The 18,059-nt window shown below is 37.6% G+C and overlaps 1 protein-coding gene across 14 annotated transcripts in view; it reads right to left on the bottom strand.

The window, feature by feature from the left end:
* CADPS2 (calcium dependent secretion activator 2) overlaps positions 1–18,059 on the bottom strand; it is a 287,063-nt gene that overhangs the window by 139,876 nt on the left and 129,128 nt on the right. For all 14 annotated transcript variants that reach the window (XM_062491046.1, XM_062491047.1, XM_062491053.1 and 11 more), the window contains exon 7: positions 6,994–7,105. In XM_062491046.1, the coding sequence (XP_062347030.1) occupies positions 6,994–7,105 (112 nt within the window). The remainder of the gene's footprint in view (positions 1–6,993; positions 7,106–18,059) is intronic.

Raw genomic sequence — 18,059 nt, 5'->3', positions numbered from 1 at the left:
AGTTGTCCAAAGTACTCTAAAAGCTTGAACAAACCAAACTGGGGGAATTCTTGCTTTCTCAGAGAAGATAGCTGATCCCAAAAAGTTCAGAGTCAAAAGTGCTGTGCAGAAGTATTTCCTTCTGGTACTCCCATGTTGAGATGAAGCTCTCAAGCTAACCATTCCTGGCTGCAGTTGTCCTGTTGTCAAAAGAATATGCAGCCTTCAAAAGGGACTAATGAAGGCAAGAGGCAAACAGACTAGAAACTTGCAAGCAGTTTGAGAAAAATCAAGAGTCAAGATATTCTCTACATTTTCCCCCACCTGACACTTGTGGCTGAGTTTCAGCCAACTTGTCCTCATGTTCTGGATGTTCCCAGTCCCCTACTTCTACCAAACTCCATGATATTCAAGAGTTAAACCCAAGTGGTGGAGCTACCCACACTTCTGACCCAAGTATTTGAGATGGGATCGATTTTTCAAGGTGGGATGATCTAAGACACATTTTGAGATCTCAGACTCTGGACATCAGACCTTGGTAATCGTGGTAATTCTGAGCCAACTATGCTGAGTTTTGGCTCACTGTCACAAGCAAAAAGATTGAAGTGAAGAAGATCTGCATCTTAATGCCCTGGCTGAAGAGGCAGGTGATGTTTAGCAAGCTATTACAGAAAATTGTTATCTTGCCTTCAGTACAGACCATAGCACGCAGCCATAACAAAAATAAAAATACAGCCTATCCACAGTCTCCTCTTCATAGCACAGCCTGGGTCATCTTCAGAAAGCAGACCAAACCTCAGTCTAGCCCCATCCCTGGGGAGGCTCCCAATGCATGGGGCTGCTCTGGTGTTTCCCAATCCTGCCCTGTGCCCTGATACTCCAGGGAGTTGCTCCCGTTTCTGGCATCTGGCTTCCTATCCTTTCTTCAAACTCTATATAGTCTCCAACAGGAAAGCTGGACATTTTTTTGAGACAAAAAGTTTCATGCCTGATGTGCTCTTTCAGAATACAGATAGTGCTACAAATGTTGTTTTTTTGCTGCTGACCAAAAGTGCATTTCCTTTTTTATCTTATTCCATACACAGGATGGAGAATTTTAACCTTATATCTTAAGGTCTGGCTAAGTTAAAAACAGTTGAGAATTGGATATACATCACGTGGTCTTAATCATAAGCAGCTTTGTGAGGTCTGTTCAGAATAATCAACACACTCTTAGTCATTCAACAAATTCCACAATGAACTAGAGAAACAAAACTCTCTAACTCCTGTGCTCTACCAGAGACATTTCAAACTCAATTTGTGATTATTTAAAGCTACGAAAAAAAGCCAGTGCCTGGCACATAAGATCACACAATCCGTCAACTGCATTTGTTGAAGCTTTCATCATGCAACATGACTAATTAATACAATATAAATATTTTCTTCCATGTTTTTAAATGCAGTGATTTGAAAAGATGCCAGTGGAAGCAGAGAGGATAGGCAAAATTTAAGTTATGAAGCAAGTAGCCTTTATTATTGGGCATATGCAAATTTATGCTGCTGGTCATCCTCTGAACAAATATCATAGTAAAATCTCCTAATTAAATATGCTGTTTCATTGGTTTGAAAATAATTGAAGAACAAAAACTATTGAAGCTGGTTTAGGATATGAAATAGATGATGAGAGAAACCCTTTAATGTTATGCTGTTTGTATAACTCTGGCCCTAGCCTCACTTACGGAACACTTATGGCTTTGATAGAAATGTCTACCGACTCTTCTCAAGATACCTTGTGCCCTAACTTGAAAGTTTGGAGCTGTTCTGTGTTATGTCAGCCCCTTGCCCAAAGACTGGCTAATGTCAGAAAGCCAGAAGCTGCTGTCACTGTGAGAAGAAGTTCCATCAAATGCCCTAGCAGCAGTCTGCTAAGCACAGCACTGCACCACTTTCCTTGAGCATTAAGACATGACACCCTGCTGCCAAGAGGATGAAGAAAAAGAAGCTCAAGAAGAGGATCAAAATTGGAGGTAGAAGGGGCAAAAGGAGATGTCTCTCTTGAGAGTAATTCCCTTGGAAAAGTTATGGCCTTGGGAACCTCTAAAGAATGGGTTAATAAGAGCTCGATCACCAAGGGAGTTTATGAGTTTTCTATGTAAGGTTTATCATCTCTTGCTTTTTTGGCCATGATTGTATTACAGCTGAAACACTGAGATATGGCTTTGGATAACAGGTGGTTACAATGAAACAAAAAACAACAGAGAAACAAAATAGGCACATGGTGAGAGAGCTATCTAGAATACTGCTGACCCTAGCAGGTCTTAGTAATTGCTGAAAGTAGTCTTTGAGTCCTTCCCAAAGAGCCTCTCCCCCACATCTAAAAGAGACAAGGACTGAATGCAAAGTATCTCAAGCATTTTCAGGAAGAGGCACTCTCAAAGAAGCTACTGAGAACCCCCCTGTTAGAGTGGAAACAATAGCACTCAGACATCACAGAGTGCTGACAGGCAGACTGCCTGGGAGGCAGGAGACAAAGCAGGAGGGGAAGCAATCTCTTATAATTTTCCAGACTTAAAAAAGAAAGACAGAAGAACTCAAGCCTGAGAAACCTCAATAATTTCAAAGTGCAATGGAGAAACACAATCCCCAGGATGGCAGGCTTTAAATTAACAGTCACAGAATGAAACTGTCTCTGCTCAGGGGCTCTTTGAATGTGGCACAGAAGATAAACAAGGTGCCCAGTGCAGTCGATGTTCAGAAACTCATCAATCCTGCGACTATAGGTACCTAGCCAGTACTGCTACTTTATAATTACAAACCAAACACAGAGTAACAGCACTAAAGGAAAAAAACAAAACAAAACAAAAATGAAACAAAAAGCATAGCTGCACAGCTAATTATTGCTGGTTACAGCTGAATGTGACAAGCAGGCTGTGAGACAATAGTTCTCTTTTAATTGAATAGTCAGAGCAACAAGGCTGAAATACTCTTATATTCAACAAGTATCAGCAATCAAACACCACCTGCTGCTCTCACATTGTATCCACATGTGCGCTAAGCACTCACAAGGGCTGTCACTTTCAATTACTAGGTTTGAACATCTTTATACACGAAGTACTGAACAAGAAAAAGTGGTGTCAGATCCCTGTGTTTCAGAAACCACCAGGCTGATTTTTCAGAAGTAGTTACATCAAACTCTGAAGGATTCTTCACGCTTTCTCAGCTGTTGCACGTGCAAATACAAACATAAATGCTGCCTTCTGTATGCACATACAAAAATTATTCAAGTGCCCAGATCAGTACATAAAATCTGTACCACAAATTTAAAAAATATTTGGCTAAAGTAACTTAACATTTCCTCATAAGTTTAGCTTCAAAGGTGCAGCCTGCTTCACCTTCTAGAAGTTAAAGTCAAATGTGTGCTTTTGTGCAGTACACATCTGTTTTTAATTACAGTGAAAAACTGAATTTGTACAACTGTTCTCCAGTTTGCGTAGAACAGAGAATAAAGGTCAAGATTTATTATTGTTTTAAAGTGGTCAGCAGGAAGCCAGAAGAATAGCCTGCAGCAAGCAAGATCTTCTTTTGGGATTCACAACTAGATTTATTGGTATTTTTTGGAGGAAGACTGCCATATCAGACAAGTGACATAGCAAGTATTCCTTTCACTTAACCACATCTTAAATGCTTTGAAGGGAAAAGACGTTAATTACAGACATCAGCCCTTCTATCACTTGGTGCTGCCCTGGTGGCTTCCACAGCAGAGGTTGAGATGACCCAGCCTGAGCTTTCAAACATGGAGTGTCTAAACTGTATGTATGATCTGTCTTCTCTGCTGAAAGCACAGGCCTGCATTAGCTGCTTCTGGAAATAAGTGATGTCTTCTCCAAAAATGAGGGGCCTGCTGATATCAGGGTCTACATCTTAAGCTCATAACTTAGAGAAATCACCATAACTGATGGGTTCAATAGAAATACCTTTTCCTCGGCAGTACTGGGGAAACCTTTGCTGGCTCCGTACTTCATACCTTAGATCTCCTTTCCTAAAAAACTGACCCCTTGGTGGCAGAAGAAACCTTTTGGTATATGATGGGAGTTCAAAATTCAAATCATGTAACTTGATGCTGCCTTCTAATTCTAATTATAGATTAAACAGAACAAAACCTTCAGAATAACTGCAAGATATTGGAAATGCAAGCTTCAGTAATGTAGAAAAGTGGTATCAGGCCAAGATACACACTTCTAAGAAAGTACTTGACAGATGAGAACGAATGTCCACAGTAAGCCTACCTCAGAAGGGGTAGGTTTGAGTTGAATTTTTAAATACAGGAAAAATACCAGTAGGAAGTATCTTCAGACTTTTTCCAAGGATAAGAAACCTGGATCAGATGTACTCCTGCAAGTCACTGCATTGCAATGACCGGGCATAAAGTTGCCAAACTTTATGAAAATTAAGCTTATCCAGTGGGATCCTGCATCTTTTCAAATGCAACTTGAATTTAAATCTCTCAGAGTGGAAAACAAAGACATCACCACAAAAGAAGACTTTGAAAGATAAAATGTGTACCACAAGAGTACATAGTCCTGAAAATTATTTTTTAAAAATTCTGTCAAATCTTCTCCCAGTCTCCCTGAAGCTAGCAACCACCACTCACAAATACTCTGGTTAAACCAGAGAAGTAAGTTGGAAGATTCCTTTTCCTCCTGAATTAAGTATCTAACTCCATGAGCTGGAAGTTGTCTGTCAGCAACCACAGGTTTTACAAGGACAGACACCCAAACAGGGCTACTGCACAGCCAACATGCCCTTTTTATGTCATTTTTCACTGCTAAGGTCCATGTGTACTACACAGGGTCATTGTGGGAGGTGTCTCTTACTGATTTATCTTTCTCAAAGGTGTTCATTGGCAAGGATGTGGACATTTTTGGTAAATCAGGAGTGTATTATAAAATAGAAAAGCAGTATCCAGGCAGCTCTTGGGTACTCCTACTTGCTATTCCCAATCTCTGCACAAGCTTTAATGCAAGGGGGAAAAAAGGTGATGCCTTTTATCCTTTTTCACAAGGGAAAAAAAAACAGCAAAAAGAAATGTTTTTAATAGGCTTATTCTGGTATGAACTACCAAATCTCAGAGCATCTGATAAAACCAAGCAGACTCTCTCCCAAAGAATACCAGGAGAGTAAGAACCAGAAAAAGAAGACTGCTCTTCCTTACCTCATCTTTTATAGATCTTGCTTTGTCTTGGCGAAAACTGGGTCAGAGTCCAACAGGGCACTGAGGTCACTATTCCCTCTTAATTACCTTTTTTTTTTTTTATTTTCCCCTCACTCCTCCCAGTCAAGACACTTTCTTTAACTTGGTTTGACCAGGTGACAAACACAGGTGCATCAGAAGGCAGCCAGGAGTGTGCAGGGAGAGGAAAGAGTGAATAAAACCCACAAACCAATCATCTGTGGCCACCAGACACAAGTAAGGCAAAAGCTGTATTCAATATTTTTCATTTGAAATGTATTTATTCTTTAAAATTATATTTGAAATCCTTTTAACTTCCTGTCCTGGAAACTTAGAGAAGCTGCAGCGTAAGAAAGCAGACCAAGGCTTTGGCCTTGGCTTTGAATTTTGGCTATTTGAAGTTGCAGACACAGAGGATCTTCCTGAAACCTATGATACTTAGCCTCTTTATATTGATGATGCTTCTTTTCTTCTCTGACTTCTTGGCAATGAGTATGCTGGCTACTGTTCACAATGGCCACATAGTCCCTCCTCCAGCGTCCTTCACCTTGGCACTTCCCTTTTGCTTCTTTGAAAGGACTGAGCAAGGAGGGACAGAGACAAAACTTATCTAGGTTTAGTAACACGATGAAGTTCCTGCAATTTCACCCTTCCAGTGTCTCTTTTATTGTTCTGAATCCAGATACTGGTGATTCTGTTTTGCTGAGTTACACACCTGTGGCTCCTTTGTACCTGTCACCCTGCCTGCCTGGCTCTTGCCAGGGTGTTACCCCTGTGGGAACCTTCCCCATGCAGATCCCACATACACCTTGACCAAGTGACCTTGGAAGACCCTTAGAAGGATATAAGATAAGGCAAGAAGAAGTAATCCTGAAGATACAGTCCTGACCTTAACAAGTGACACAATATATGGGAGAACGTGTCTTTGGGCAACCACCTGTGCTCAGAGGACACAAAGTGCAGAAGAGCCCTTCTCTTTCCAACAAATTGTGCTTGATGACTGAGAAACAGCCAGGACTCTGTAGAACTGAGCATTAAAATGTGAGCTATCTTCCATGTGCTCCATGTCAGAGGGGAAAATTTCAACAGGAGAGGAGGGGGAGATTTGCAGATCCTCTCATTCACCCTACCCTCTTCTTTCTATAATACATTTCACTCTTTAGCTCTTGATTCCTGCCTAAGAAGGATAAATTTACAGAATTTGCAGAATAGTCTGAGTTGGAAGGGACCAGGAAGGGTCACTGAGTCCACCTTTTAAGTGGATGGCCCATATGGCGATCAAATGCATGACCTTTGTTTTATTAGCACTGTCCTCTCACTAACTGAACCAATACCAGATTATCCTGTCAAGATAGAGAAAAACACAAAAATGGAGGAAAAGGAATGGAGTACAGGAATAAGCTCTTATTTTACTCTTTATATTATCTCACTCCTCTCCCATTCTGCTGCATCCTTCTACCACTTAAGCCCTTCCTTTCCCTTCCCCCATTGTTGCAACATGAATTACACTCCAAGTCTTACCTCTCTCCCTCTCACTCCTAATTTGAATAGATAAAAGCAATGATATGTCATGTAAAAATTAATGTTTTAAAAAAAGACAACTTTCTGAAAGGTGATTGAGGTCAACCTACTGTGTTTTGAACACTGGTAAAAGTCACCCTTATATAAGAAAAGCACTGTTGGGTAGAGCCACAGCAGAGCAGGCTGGTACTGAAGGCCTCATACCATTTTTTGGCACGTTTTATCAATATTCACACTTCTACCCATCATTTCTCACATATTTCTCCTTTGCACATAATACTCACTCTTCCCAGTTCTTTATCTTCAAGTGCCAGCACCCCGGTGCTTTCTGTAAAGAGTTTTACTTTGACAACAGGCCGAGGATGAGTAGTGGTGAAATCCCCTTGGGTTCCCCATCTGCAATAAACAAAACATCAAAATTTAACTGGGACTGAGCACAGGCCTGAGAGTGATAGGACTGTCATCTTTGCTGCAGAATATTTACCAATGCACTCTTAGAACTTAATTTTCAAGCTTTAGGAGGAGGAGGGTGGGTAAAATAAGGGAGGTACACTTTTGAACATTCAAGATTAAATATCTACATAGAAAAAATGTCTTTTCTCTGCTATGAAACAAATCAGGGCTTTTCTGTATGACTTTTACTATAAAATATCAAACCAAAGATTTTTAATGGCAGAAGTCAAAGGACAGAAATTATATCTTCATAGAGAAAAAAAAAAAACAAGCAAGAAGGCAAATAAAGAGAGATCAATTTTCTATGAAGTATATTCACTACCTTCTGCATACAAGTCAAATTAATTTAGCAAAGAATCATGTCTCAATTCACTTCAGGCAACCACAGCATGAATAAATTAGGAGACTTAGGCAGAGAAAATCTTATCTTTTATATTATATATATTTTACAACTTAGTATGAGAATGTAGAAAAAAACGTGAACACAAATGCAAATAACAGGAAAAAATATCAGAGTGACTATAGCTCCGGAAAATAATTACTGTCACAAGGCTCCATGCTTTTAGAGAACCTTAATTAGGCAGACAGACTTCTAGTCATTAATCTCTTATCTCAGTTAAGACACTTGGTTTGCCAGCCTTCCCCCCCTCCTCCCTGTGTGACAGTGGTACAAAAAATGAAAGTTATACAAATTAGGTTGCAACTTCCTTCAATGATCTATTCCATACTCCTGGACAACCACACAGAGCTCATTGAATTGATTAAACTGATTGTGATTATGCTACTAGGTGCAAACAAAATGCAGAAAGTAAGCACAGCTCCAGTTTCTCCTGCTTTTTTCCACTGTGTAAAATATTACAATTATCAGAAACTAAAAAATAAAGAAAACAGATGACCTTAAGAGTATGTTCTATTAAAGGATGCATTACACAAGCCAAAATCTTAGGCCCTCATTTAGAAAATGCAATAATTTTCATTTACATTCAAGAATACACAATGTGTCCAGTATTGCAATGTGAATATGTAGTAGCAATTTTCCAGCAAAGGGCTCTATTATTAAAAAAAAAAAAAAAGCTTCAGATAGCAAGAGTTATAGACTTCAAGACCAAGTCTAGAAAGTAATATGCAATCAAAACCAAAAAGCTTTAAGGAAGAAACGGTTCTGTATAAACCAGTCCTACAGGTGGCTGAACATGTCTGATTCTGAAAGTGAGGTTCATCACAAATTAACTCAATCTTGCACTACATTCTTTCTTCTTTGCTCCGTCTGGGTTAGATAAATACTTACTCTGCCTGTGGTGTGCATAGTTTTAGCCTCAGAAAAGTGGTAATTGAAATAGGAACTCTAACAAACTACCTTCCTGAGTGGAAGAAAACCTGTTCATGATCCGATGACAGATGCTGCAGCTGCAGAATAAGACCATGCCTAGCACTACTGCTTTTTCCAGTGATGGTGCCAGGGGTAGGTTTTGTCACTATACAGAAATGATGTTTCCAAGGAAAAAGCACCTTTATAAAAGATGAGGTAGTTGTATCTTCATTTTAGCCTCCAGATCCCAGTACTCAGGAAGAATGTGCTTTGAATTTGGAAACACAATCTAAGTACTTTGATAGCTGCACCCTCTCCCTCAGCTGTCCAGTTTGTTTGTCCCTGAGCTTCCAGAGGCATGAAACTGTGCATACTATATTGGACAGGACCACACAAAAAACCCAAGAGAGATTCCCATTAAAGTAACAAGACAAACCCAAACCCTCTCTACAAAATTCTAGTGCCAGCATCAATTCATATAAAAGAGAAGAGAAAAAAGAGGTCATGCTGACTGAAGGGAAGCCTGTACAATGAAGAGAACAGCACCTGCAGCAACCCAGATACTGCAAGCTGAGCAACAGGTATGTGCTTCAGCATTTGCTGGGGTTTGAGCACCCTAGCATCAGGTTCAAAGAACTTCATGGGAAGTGATGCAGCTTTCTTTGGAGACCTAGGCTCCATCTCTGCAGAACACAGCAGGCAGGGATGGGGCACACACGTGCCTTGCCCAAGGAGCCTGAGAAAATTTGCTCCTTCTCCAATTTAGAGGCACAGTGAGAGTGATGAGAATGGGAGTAACATGGGGTCATCTGCCTGTTGTTGACACATATGTACTACTAGAAATCACCTTTAACATTGAATCTGATTACCAGCCTTGACTGACATCTTTCTCCCATCCCTTGCTCCATCTGCAGCAGTAAGCGAAAAATCCTGGGCTGTAAAAGAATGGTCTGAATCAATTCCTAAAGCTTAATGATCATAGTAGAAATATTCCATGCACTAATATGCATGGTCCTGGACTATTAGGACTTCAGCTGACTCCCATAGCCTCTCAGGAACATTTCTTTGGAAGTGAACTATTTGTAAGAGCAGATGATCACAGACTTTACTGACTAGGTCTTAATATCATTCCTCATGAAAGAGTTCATGAGAAATGAGGTTCTGTAAGAAAAGGCAAGTCCAAGATTGTATCCTTTACTATTACACTTACTTGTGGGCATCTGATGTTCCTATCAGCTGCCAATACAACAGTAAAGTACACGTAGGTTATCTTTACGTTCCTTGTGTGTTACTAGAACCCAAGTCCTGTTTGAAGCTTCATGTTTTTGCAGAGGTATCAATTCATACCATTTGAAATCAGCAGCAAAATCAGTGGAATCTTGTTCATTTTAGTTTGCTCCTTTCAAGAAAGAACATAAGACACCCAATACTCCAGGCAAACTGACTTTATCTAGGTACAGTGCATTTATATGCTGTACATTTAAAAACACATTATTATGTTATTATGCATAGTATTAATACATCAGGCAACAACTGAAGCAGAAGTCAGAAGTGACAGCCTAATCCAAACTCCAACTTGCAGTCTAACCCATATGAATGTTCATGCTAATAACAATTTGCAATTTGCATTTTTTTGTTTTGTCGGTATGAAACGAGGTGTAGCAATAAGAATGGCTTTTTTGGCTGTAGTTTGCACTGCCAACACCCCCTAATAAGCTTCAGTCCTGCTAGAAATAAAATTCTGATCTGAAAAGACTGTGCCATGAATATAACAAGATACCAAGAACTCAGTATTTATTATGGATAACCCAAATGAAGGAAAGACTGAGTAAAGCATGCAGGTGTACATAAGCTAGCCTGTTTTGACATGCTCTTTACTGTACTGAAATTATATAGCTGGTCAAGATCTGTCAGATTTCAACTTTATTTTCTCCCTGTCTATTTCTTTTATGACACCTGGCCAGACTGCAGTCAACAAATCGATGATTTGTTTATTCTTCCTGTTTATGAATAGTACTTTATTTTAACTAAATTCCATTTGAATTGATACCACACTTTCAGCTTCTATATCTTAAAATATAAAAAATAATATCAGATTTTCAGCATACAGATCAATTTAAAATTATTACAACGTACATGCAAACAATAACTTTGAATAAGGTACTGTCACACCATCAGCTGTGACTAAGAACTGTGTAATTAAATTGCATCAATCTTACCTATAATGTCAAGATTGTAAACATAGTCTTCCTAACCAATAAATTAGATTGTACTGAATCCCTTGTTATTTCCACTGTAAAATTCCATCAATTTTTTCCATATTTTGGATATTTATTCTAAATCTGCTTATCTGTTCAAAGAACTAGAGAGTTTAATGGTGAAAATAGATCAGGAGTATACCTAAGAATTCAATAAATCAATACCTGAATAGTAATTATCATGATGAAAATCCTGATCACCATTACTGTGACTTCTTATTTCAGCTTATAGATTTTATGTGCTAGCATAATTACATCCACTTAGTTTCTAAAAAAATTAATTATTTTCTTCCAAAACACATTTGTTGTCTGTCAAATGCATTTTTAACTCCTATTAAAGCATTAATATTTCTGATTCTCACATTTGCTTAATCTCTTTGGAGCAAATATTTTAGCAGAACACCTCCTCCTTTAAATTTAAAACCTAAGCTGCTATGTATAGGTAGCACAAATCAATGATTTTCTTTTATTTTTGGGTTTGCACCCTGGTAGTTTTCCTGAAGAAGATACAGTGTTTCCCAGAGAGGATTCTTTTTCTGAACCACAGATGTCGAGGTCAACCACAATACAAAAGATTGTTCACATCATTCATAAGACAAAAACTTTTAAATTGTTTAATTGAACTACTTTCTGTTTTAAATAGGAACTTAGAATGCGGCCCAAAATCTGAATGCCAAATAAAGAAAAGCTGCTTTTCTTTATATTTTAACTTTCTACATCAATAACTGAAGTATTTTCTGCATGAAAATAAATCTTACAGCTGACTTTTACTTTTCATACAGGTGAACCTGTAGGTTGAAACCTGGCTTTCTGAAAAGAGAAGTAGTTACTTTGTGCTATTTTGATTATGTTTGAGTAAAAGTATATTGCAAATAATTTACTTGCTCTGTTATGGATCTCCTGAAGGAAGGATGGAAGAAAAGAAGAGAAGAAAGAACAAGTAAATTCATCTCTCTTATGAAAATGTTATCTAAAGTGTACCTTTAGTAAATTTTAACTAAAAAGAAAAATGCAATACTTCATGTTTGTAATAGCACATGTTTTAACTAGCGAATGTATGCGAGCAACAGAAACAAAAAATCAAGCACCTCCACATCTTTGGAGGAGCCACTGATTTTTGAATATTGATCCAGTGATTCTTTTTAATGTGAATAATTTTGGTGCAGAAAGTGTCCAGATGGGAAATGCAAAATTTTAGACATAACAAGTATATACTCATGCAATATTTATATTAAATAACTATTAAATTATAGTATGGTTGTTTGTTTGTTTCTTTTTTTAAATCTTGCTAGATAAGCCATTGAAAGTAGCAATAAATTCAACACTAACTGCTGCAGTGAACTCACAGCACTGTTAGCTGCAGCCCATGTAGCATATATGATACCTCTAAAACTACCAACTTTAAGTCTGAAAGAAAACCCTAATTCTGCCTCTTTAGGCTCTCATTTCACATAATTTTCCTTTGTTTAAATATTTTTCTGCTTTTACATTCTCATTCTCTTTACTATACAAACTGCAGTGATTAGATGTTCATCTTCAACCATAAGCCACAGTCTTTTCACCATTTCTCTGCTGCTGTCAGAGGTACGTGGGCTGATATAGTAATTAGAGACAAAATATATTGCCAAAGTTTATTTTCCTTACTGCAGAAGTACCTACTGCCAGCAAGAAGGTGAATGTTTATTTCAGCTAAAGATTTATCACTGTGTCACAGAAATCCCTGTAAGCGAATTAATTTTTCTACTTCAGTTTGGAACACATTTCATACACTGGGAACAGCAGCAAATTTCTCTCTCAGGTTTTCCAGTTAACTCATGGTCTCTGTTAGTCAAAACTTTTTTTATGAGATCATGGGGGCGAATGCAATAAAATTTATTATCCTAAGCACAGATCTAGAAATTTTATTTTAGCCCCATTTACTGGAATACTTTATTTCTAATAAAATACAGACTCTGCAGAATTTTTACACCATTTTTTGTCCTCAGCAAAATGGAAATCTCATTTTTGGAACCAGTACCAGAGTGTATTGGTATCTTTGGTGCCATCTTTTGCATTTTTCTGGGTTTAAGTCTTCTGCATAACCTCAATGTGTTTCTTAACTATTAATTAAATTATCTTAAGAGGCCCTCTGGAAGAGTTTTTTTATTTCCTATCTAAATAAGGATGTGGACAGAGCTGGAATGAGCAGGAAGACCCACTCAAGCCACTTTGTTAGGCATCTTACTGCTCCACAGGAGTGAGAGATTTACCAGCACTTCATCTTTGCACATCTTGGAGCTGGACTGGAAATACTGTGTTGAGGTCTCTGCAGTATCTTTGTGTTTCAACTATGTCAAGACCCTGCTGTTTCTACTTTGTTTAGAAGCAAGCTCTAATTGTATCAAAACAGGTATCTATAACCCTCAGGTTAGAAACCATACTCCCAGTGCAAGTTGTGAGATGAAATGCCAGGAAATGAAAGGACAAAGGAGGCTCAGCACTCTCTGACACATCCAAGTACACCAATACATTAAAACACTTCAAATCCAGGTCTGACAAACCTTCTGTTGTTAGTGAAGGATTGTGTGAGTGTGGAATTTATGAAGTGTTGCATATTACTATGTCCAACTGCACGGGTACAGACAGAGAAAATGTGAGATGGAGAGCCAGGTGCTGCTCCAGCAGTGCAAGTCACCCCACAGCAATCTGACAGTAAATCAATAATTTGATGAGGAGACTCCACTCACCCAAATAAAAACAGAGTTAAATCCATACTTATCTGATTTTGGTGTTTTTACTGAGACTCCTAAAGAGAGTATTATTTGGTGCTAATTGCTACTAGTTCTTCCCTGCTGATACTTGGAAAAATATCATAAGCATTTCATTTTCTTTTCTGAGCACAAAAACACTCATGCATTTGTTAATGATTGACACCAGGATGCTACACTAGAAATCATAGATTTGACCCTAACAGCTGTCTCATATAGCCCAAAAGCATGTTTATTTTTTCTTATGAACCCCATACAAAATAATATGAACATTGAAGCTTCTCCTTTTGAAAAAGGATATTACAAGGTACTGCACATGCAACCGAAGTTTAGTATACAGGAATAAGGAGTTAATAGGGTAAAGATTATTCCTTATATGCAACATTACAACCACTATTGATAAATTTATTTATTTATTACTTATTTATTTACGTACACATTCTCCAATACACCAGTGAGATCTGGAATTAATGTTTGGAACCACAAGGGAAAGAGCTGGTATGCTGGTACCTTTCTAGAATGCTTATAATGGGATTTACATTGTAAATGTTTTCTCTGGAAAATATTTTTTTATTTTTCTATTTTAAAATTACTCTTTTTTTTAATGGAGGAACAAGTAGCACAATTTCCTTGCTCAGAGCAAGCACATTAAACTGCAGCTGAAAAGCAAGACATAAAGTTCTAAACAAATCCTAACACCCCTTCACACTAGAAGCACAGACAGTCCCCACACTCAGGCAAATTGACCCATGAGGTAGCCATGTGACTTGGCCTTTCATTACCTACCTCATCTAATCTTCTGTGACTCTGTTCTTCCCTGTGTTACTGTGATTCCATGATTTTAAGTGCAAATCTGGAGTACTACAGATCAATTGTTTTACAATCCCTATTGAAGAAACACTCATACTTTGCATAAATACTTTCTCAAGTTAGCTACTATCTTATGGGCTGTCAGCTATTGAAGGAGCAGGACAATGGTAATGGCTTTAACCCTAAGGTTCCCATCAAAGTGTTCCTAAAGCTGCAAAATGTAGACAGGAAAAAACCAAATTGTTCTACAAAGGTGAATCACAGGAGGAAGGGAAAGTACAGCAAAAAGTTAAGTCTTGGTATAAGCATGGAAAGTCACTCAATTACTTTTAGAGGTCACCTTTGATTCCACCTAAGCAGAGGCTACACTACAATCTTTCACCATTTATCTTTTATTTCTGTCTATATGGGAACTTTTGACCTGGCACACTAATGGTTTGAAATGCAGACTAACAAACCATCTCTTCAGCACTTCCCTTCCAGAAAATGTGTGTTCAGCATCTGCAGCTGCACACACTAAGCAGCTCATCATTTAATTTCATTAACTTAATTTAATTAATGCATTGTTGAGTCACTATCTAGTGTAGTCACTCAAAAACAAAGTAGATGTTTGGGTAATTTTTTCTTTTTCTGTGGATTCAGCAGCAAAATTAAGGGGTTTTAAGGTGATTGTTACAAAACACTGGGAATCCCTTCTTGGAACTTTTTTCTCAAGGAAAAGAAAGCTCCAAACTGTTATTTCAGCAACAGCAAGGATACACTGTTTTGATGGATATGCAAATCTGTAAAAGCTCTTTTATACAACTAGACTAATACGAAACGAAAAAAGAATAATCTGTTAATATGCAGATTTTTTTCCCAGGATTTGCTTTTGGTAAAGTAACAACTGTTTTGAATAAGGGAATTAACAGTGCTCAAAATTACTGTTTATCTGAGAGCTAATAATGATCTATGCACAATCAAGTATTTATTTTTAAGTATAAAAAATTATTAATACAAGAAAAATCACTAGCAAAAAAATCACAATGAAAGTGTGACTAGGTTTTCTGACAAACACAAAAGTATCTAATAGAAATCAGAAAGGCAAACCAGAAGAGGGGTTCTGTGCATAATAAGCAACTAAGTAAAAACACTCATTTAGGCTTCCTACAATGAAAAGAAGGAAAGTGCACTCTAACAGTACAGAGTGCTATTATGACAAGTATTGTCATTACAAACTTGAAACAGTATGAATAAATTATTAGTCTTGCCTTCCCATCTCAATTTCAACACAGGCAACTAAGACAAGCCAGGGTGAAAATTTTCATGGGTATGTGTCTAGCCTGGCACACTGCAAGGTGCTGGCAACCACTGGTACATATTAAGTGAACAATTCATGAGAGGCATTACCTCCTGTTTCTCACCAAGGTTCAAAATCACTTAGAGACAGGTGATGGGCACACAGGCAAGACGTGGAGATTTATGCTCTTGAAATTTCTATACGCATATTTCTTTCACTTTTTCCTTGAAAAAGATAACTGAATCCATCACAACACTGTTAAAAGTTTCAACTCTTATTTCCTCCATGCTTCTTTGTATTTCTGTGACATTTTAAACCTTCACAATGTTTTAGAAACATTTATTAACTCACAGTACTTTGATGAAGCAGGTAGATGCTGTCACGTCAGTCTAAAAATGTGGGAAAACAAATCACAAACTAGGCTGACCTACCTGAGCCTGCAGAGTCTGTCAGGAAAGAGCCAGGAATCAAATTAAAAAATGTCAGTATTCCAGTTGGCATAAGACCAGTTGATATGTTTTAACCTGAAACCCCTTTTACTGCTCTTTCTGACTCGTACTGCTCTTATCAGCCGTCCACACTACCCTGCCTTTGTTTTTGCTGTCCTCAATCCACTGGTATTGCTTTCAAATAGGCACATTAATGTGCAGAATCACACCTTAAATGAGGTATAATTATTCAGAAATTTCAGGATCTGTAAATGTATTTTCTTCATCTGTTCAGTGGACTATTCTATATTCTAAAAGTACCAGATCTCTTGACACCTCTAAGGATCAATGAGCATACTAATACAGTGACAGCAAAGAAGATCTGCCCATAGTGGGGTGAAAAACAGTCTTCTGAATGTCATGAGCATTTGAGATGTATAAAGTATTCTTAGCCTGAGCAGGATCCAAAAGCAGAAACTTCTTTCTTTCAAATCCTTTTTCTCAAGATTTCTCTTTACCCAAAACAACAACACTAAACTAAGTCTGTAAAAGGCATTCCAATTCAAACACTATATCTAGTAAAATGTTTAGCAATTAATTTGAATGTAGCTGTGTCATACTGCTTATAAGACATATAAGCAAAATTTTGAAAGGCCTCTTCAAATCAAAATAAAAGAATAGGATATTTTTTAAATGTAAAAATAGACATTTAGGTAATATCAAAATTTAAGAAGAATCCAAAGGAATTGTTTTCATGTCAACTATTGCCCACAAACAATAATTAAATTTTTCCAAGATAAGACAGGTGCAGACCACTCTGAAACACAAATTTCAAATTCACTCCACTTAAGTATTCCAGGAGATGGGAGATAAAATTCGAGGTAATCCTTCTCAAAATCACCTTTTTCTCTGACAGACCACATCCCTCCAGATGATACTTTACAGGCTGCCTCTGTCTTCAGTTTGAACCAGCCAGAGACCAGGCAGATATGCTAGAATAAGGCTTAGTCTGATGTAAGCCTTGCTTATAAGCAAATTTAATTAGCTTTGGCTTCACCATGCTATTCATAGCCAAAGGCCTTACAGTTTTAAGTTAGATCACACAACTGCATATGCTTTAGCACAATGTTATAGAAAGCTTTAATTTGTCTGCAAGATATTAGTGGCATCTGTTGTGGATGAGATGGGAATGAGAATAGAATCGGATACAACTTGTGCATTAAGCAGTATGTAAACATCTTCCTCCAAGTTCTGATTGTTATAGTGAAAGGCATGGGTGGGACATGCATCATCCAACCCAAAGATTTCCAAACTGCACTGTGAAATTGAACTGGTATCAGTCTTGCAAGAGACATGTAACATAATATGACATTTTAAAAGAATACAGATACATTCTTTCCAGTGGTGCCTCTAGATGAGGAGGGTTAATACTCTCTCTATATGCTATATGTATTATACATTTTATATACCCTAATATATGCCTTGGTGACATAAGGATTATGTTTATTGTTAACTATCCAAATAGAGCAGGGGATAAAACCAACCTTAATTATCTCTTTTCATCCCAATTTCTTCCACATTGCACTTCTTTATTTGAAAACTGAATATTCCCTTCTAACAGTAGTGGCTTTCACAGGGCCCTTAGATAGATAGACTTAGAATATTTTTGGAGTTAATAACAGAATCTCCATAAAATATAGGTTGAAAGGAACCTCTGGAGGTCACCTAGTTCAAAACCCGTGCAGAGCAAGAACAGTTAGGTTACTCAGGTTTTTATCCAGTGGAGTTTCAAATGTCTTTTAATATTGTTACTGTACATAATTCATATTTCTCTGCAATAAGAGAGATGAAAAATTTCTTCTAGAATATAAAACAGCAATCAATGACATCACAGAACCAAGGCATCAGGTGAATAAAACTATCAAGGGTATTTTCAGCTGAATCCGTATTTCTATTGTGAAATATTGTTAATCCAGAAGACACACTGGTATAAATGTGTATTCTTTTTCTTCTCCATCATTTCCTTTGCAGAACAAAGGAAACATCAAATAACTTCCTATTGTAAA

This window comes from Cinclus cinclus, chromosome 4 (assembly GCF_963662255.1).
Source record: "Cinclus cinclus chromosome 4, bCinCin1.1, whole genome shotgun sequence".
Lineage (NCBI taxonomy): Eukaryota > Metazoa > Chordata > Aves > Passeriformes > Cinclidae > Cinclus > Cinclus cinclus.
This window is presented reverse-complemented; position numbering and strand designations above follow the sequence as displayed.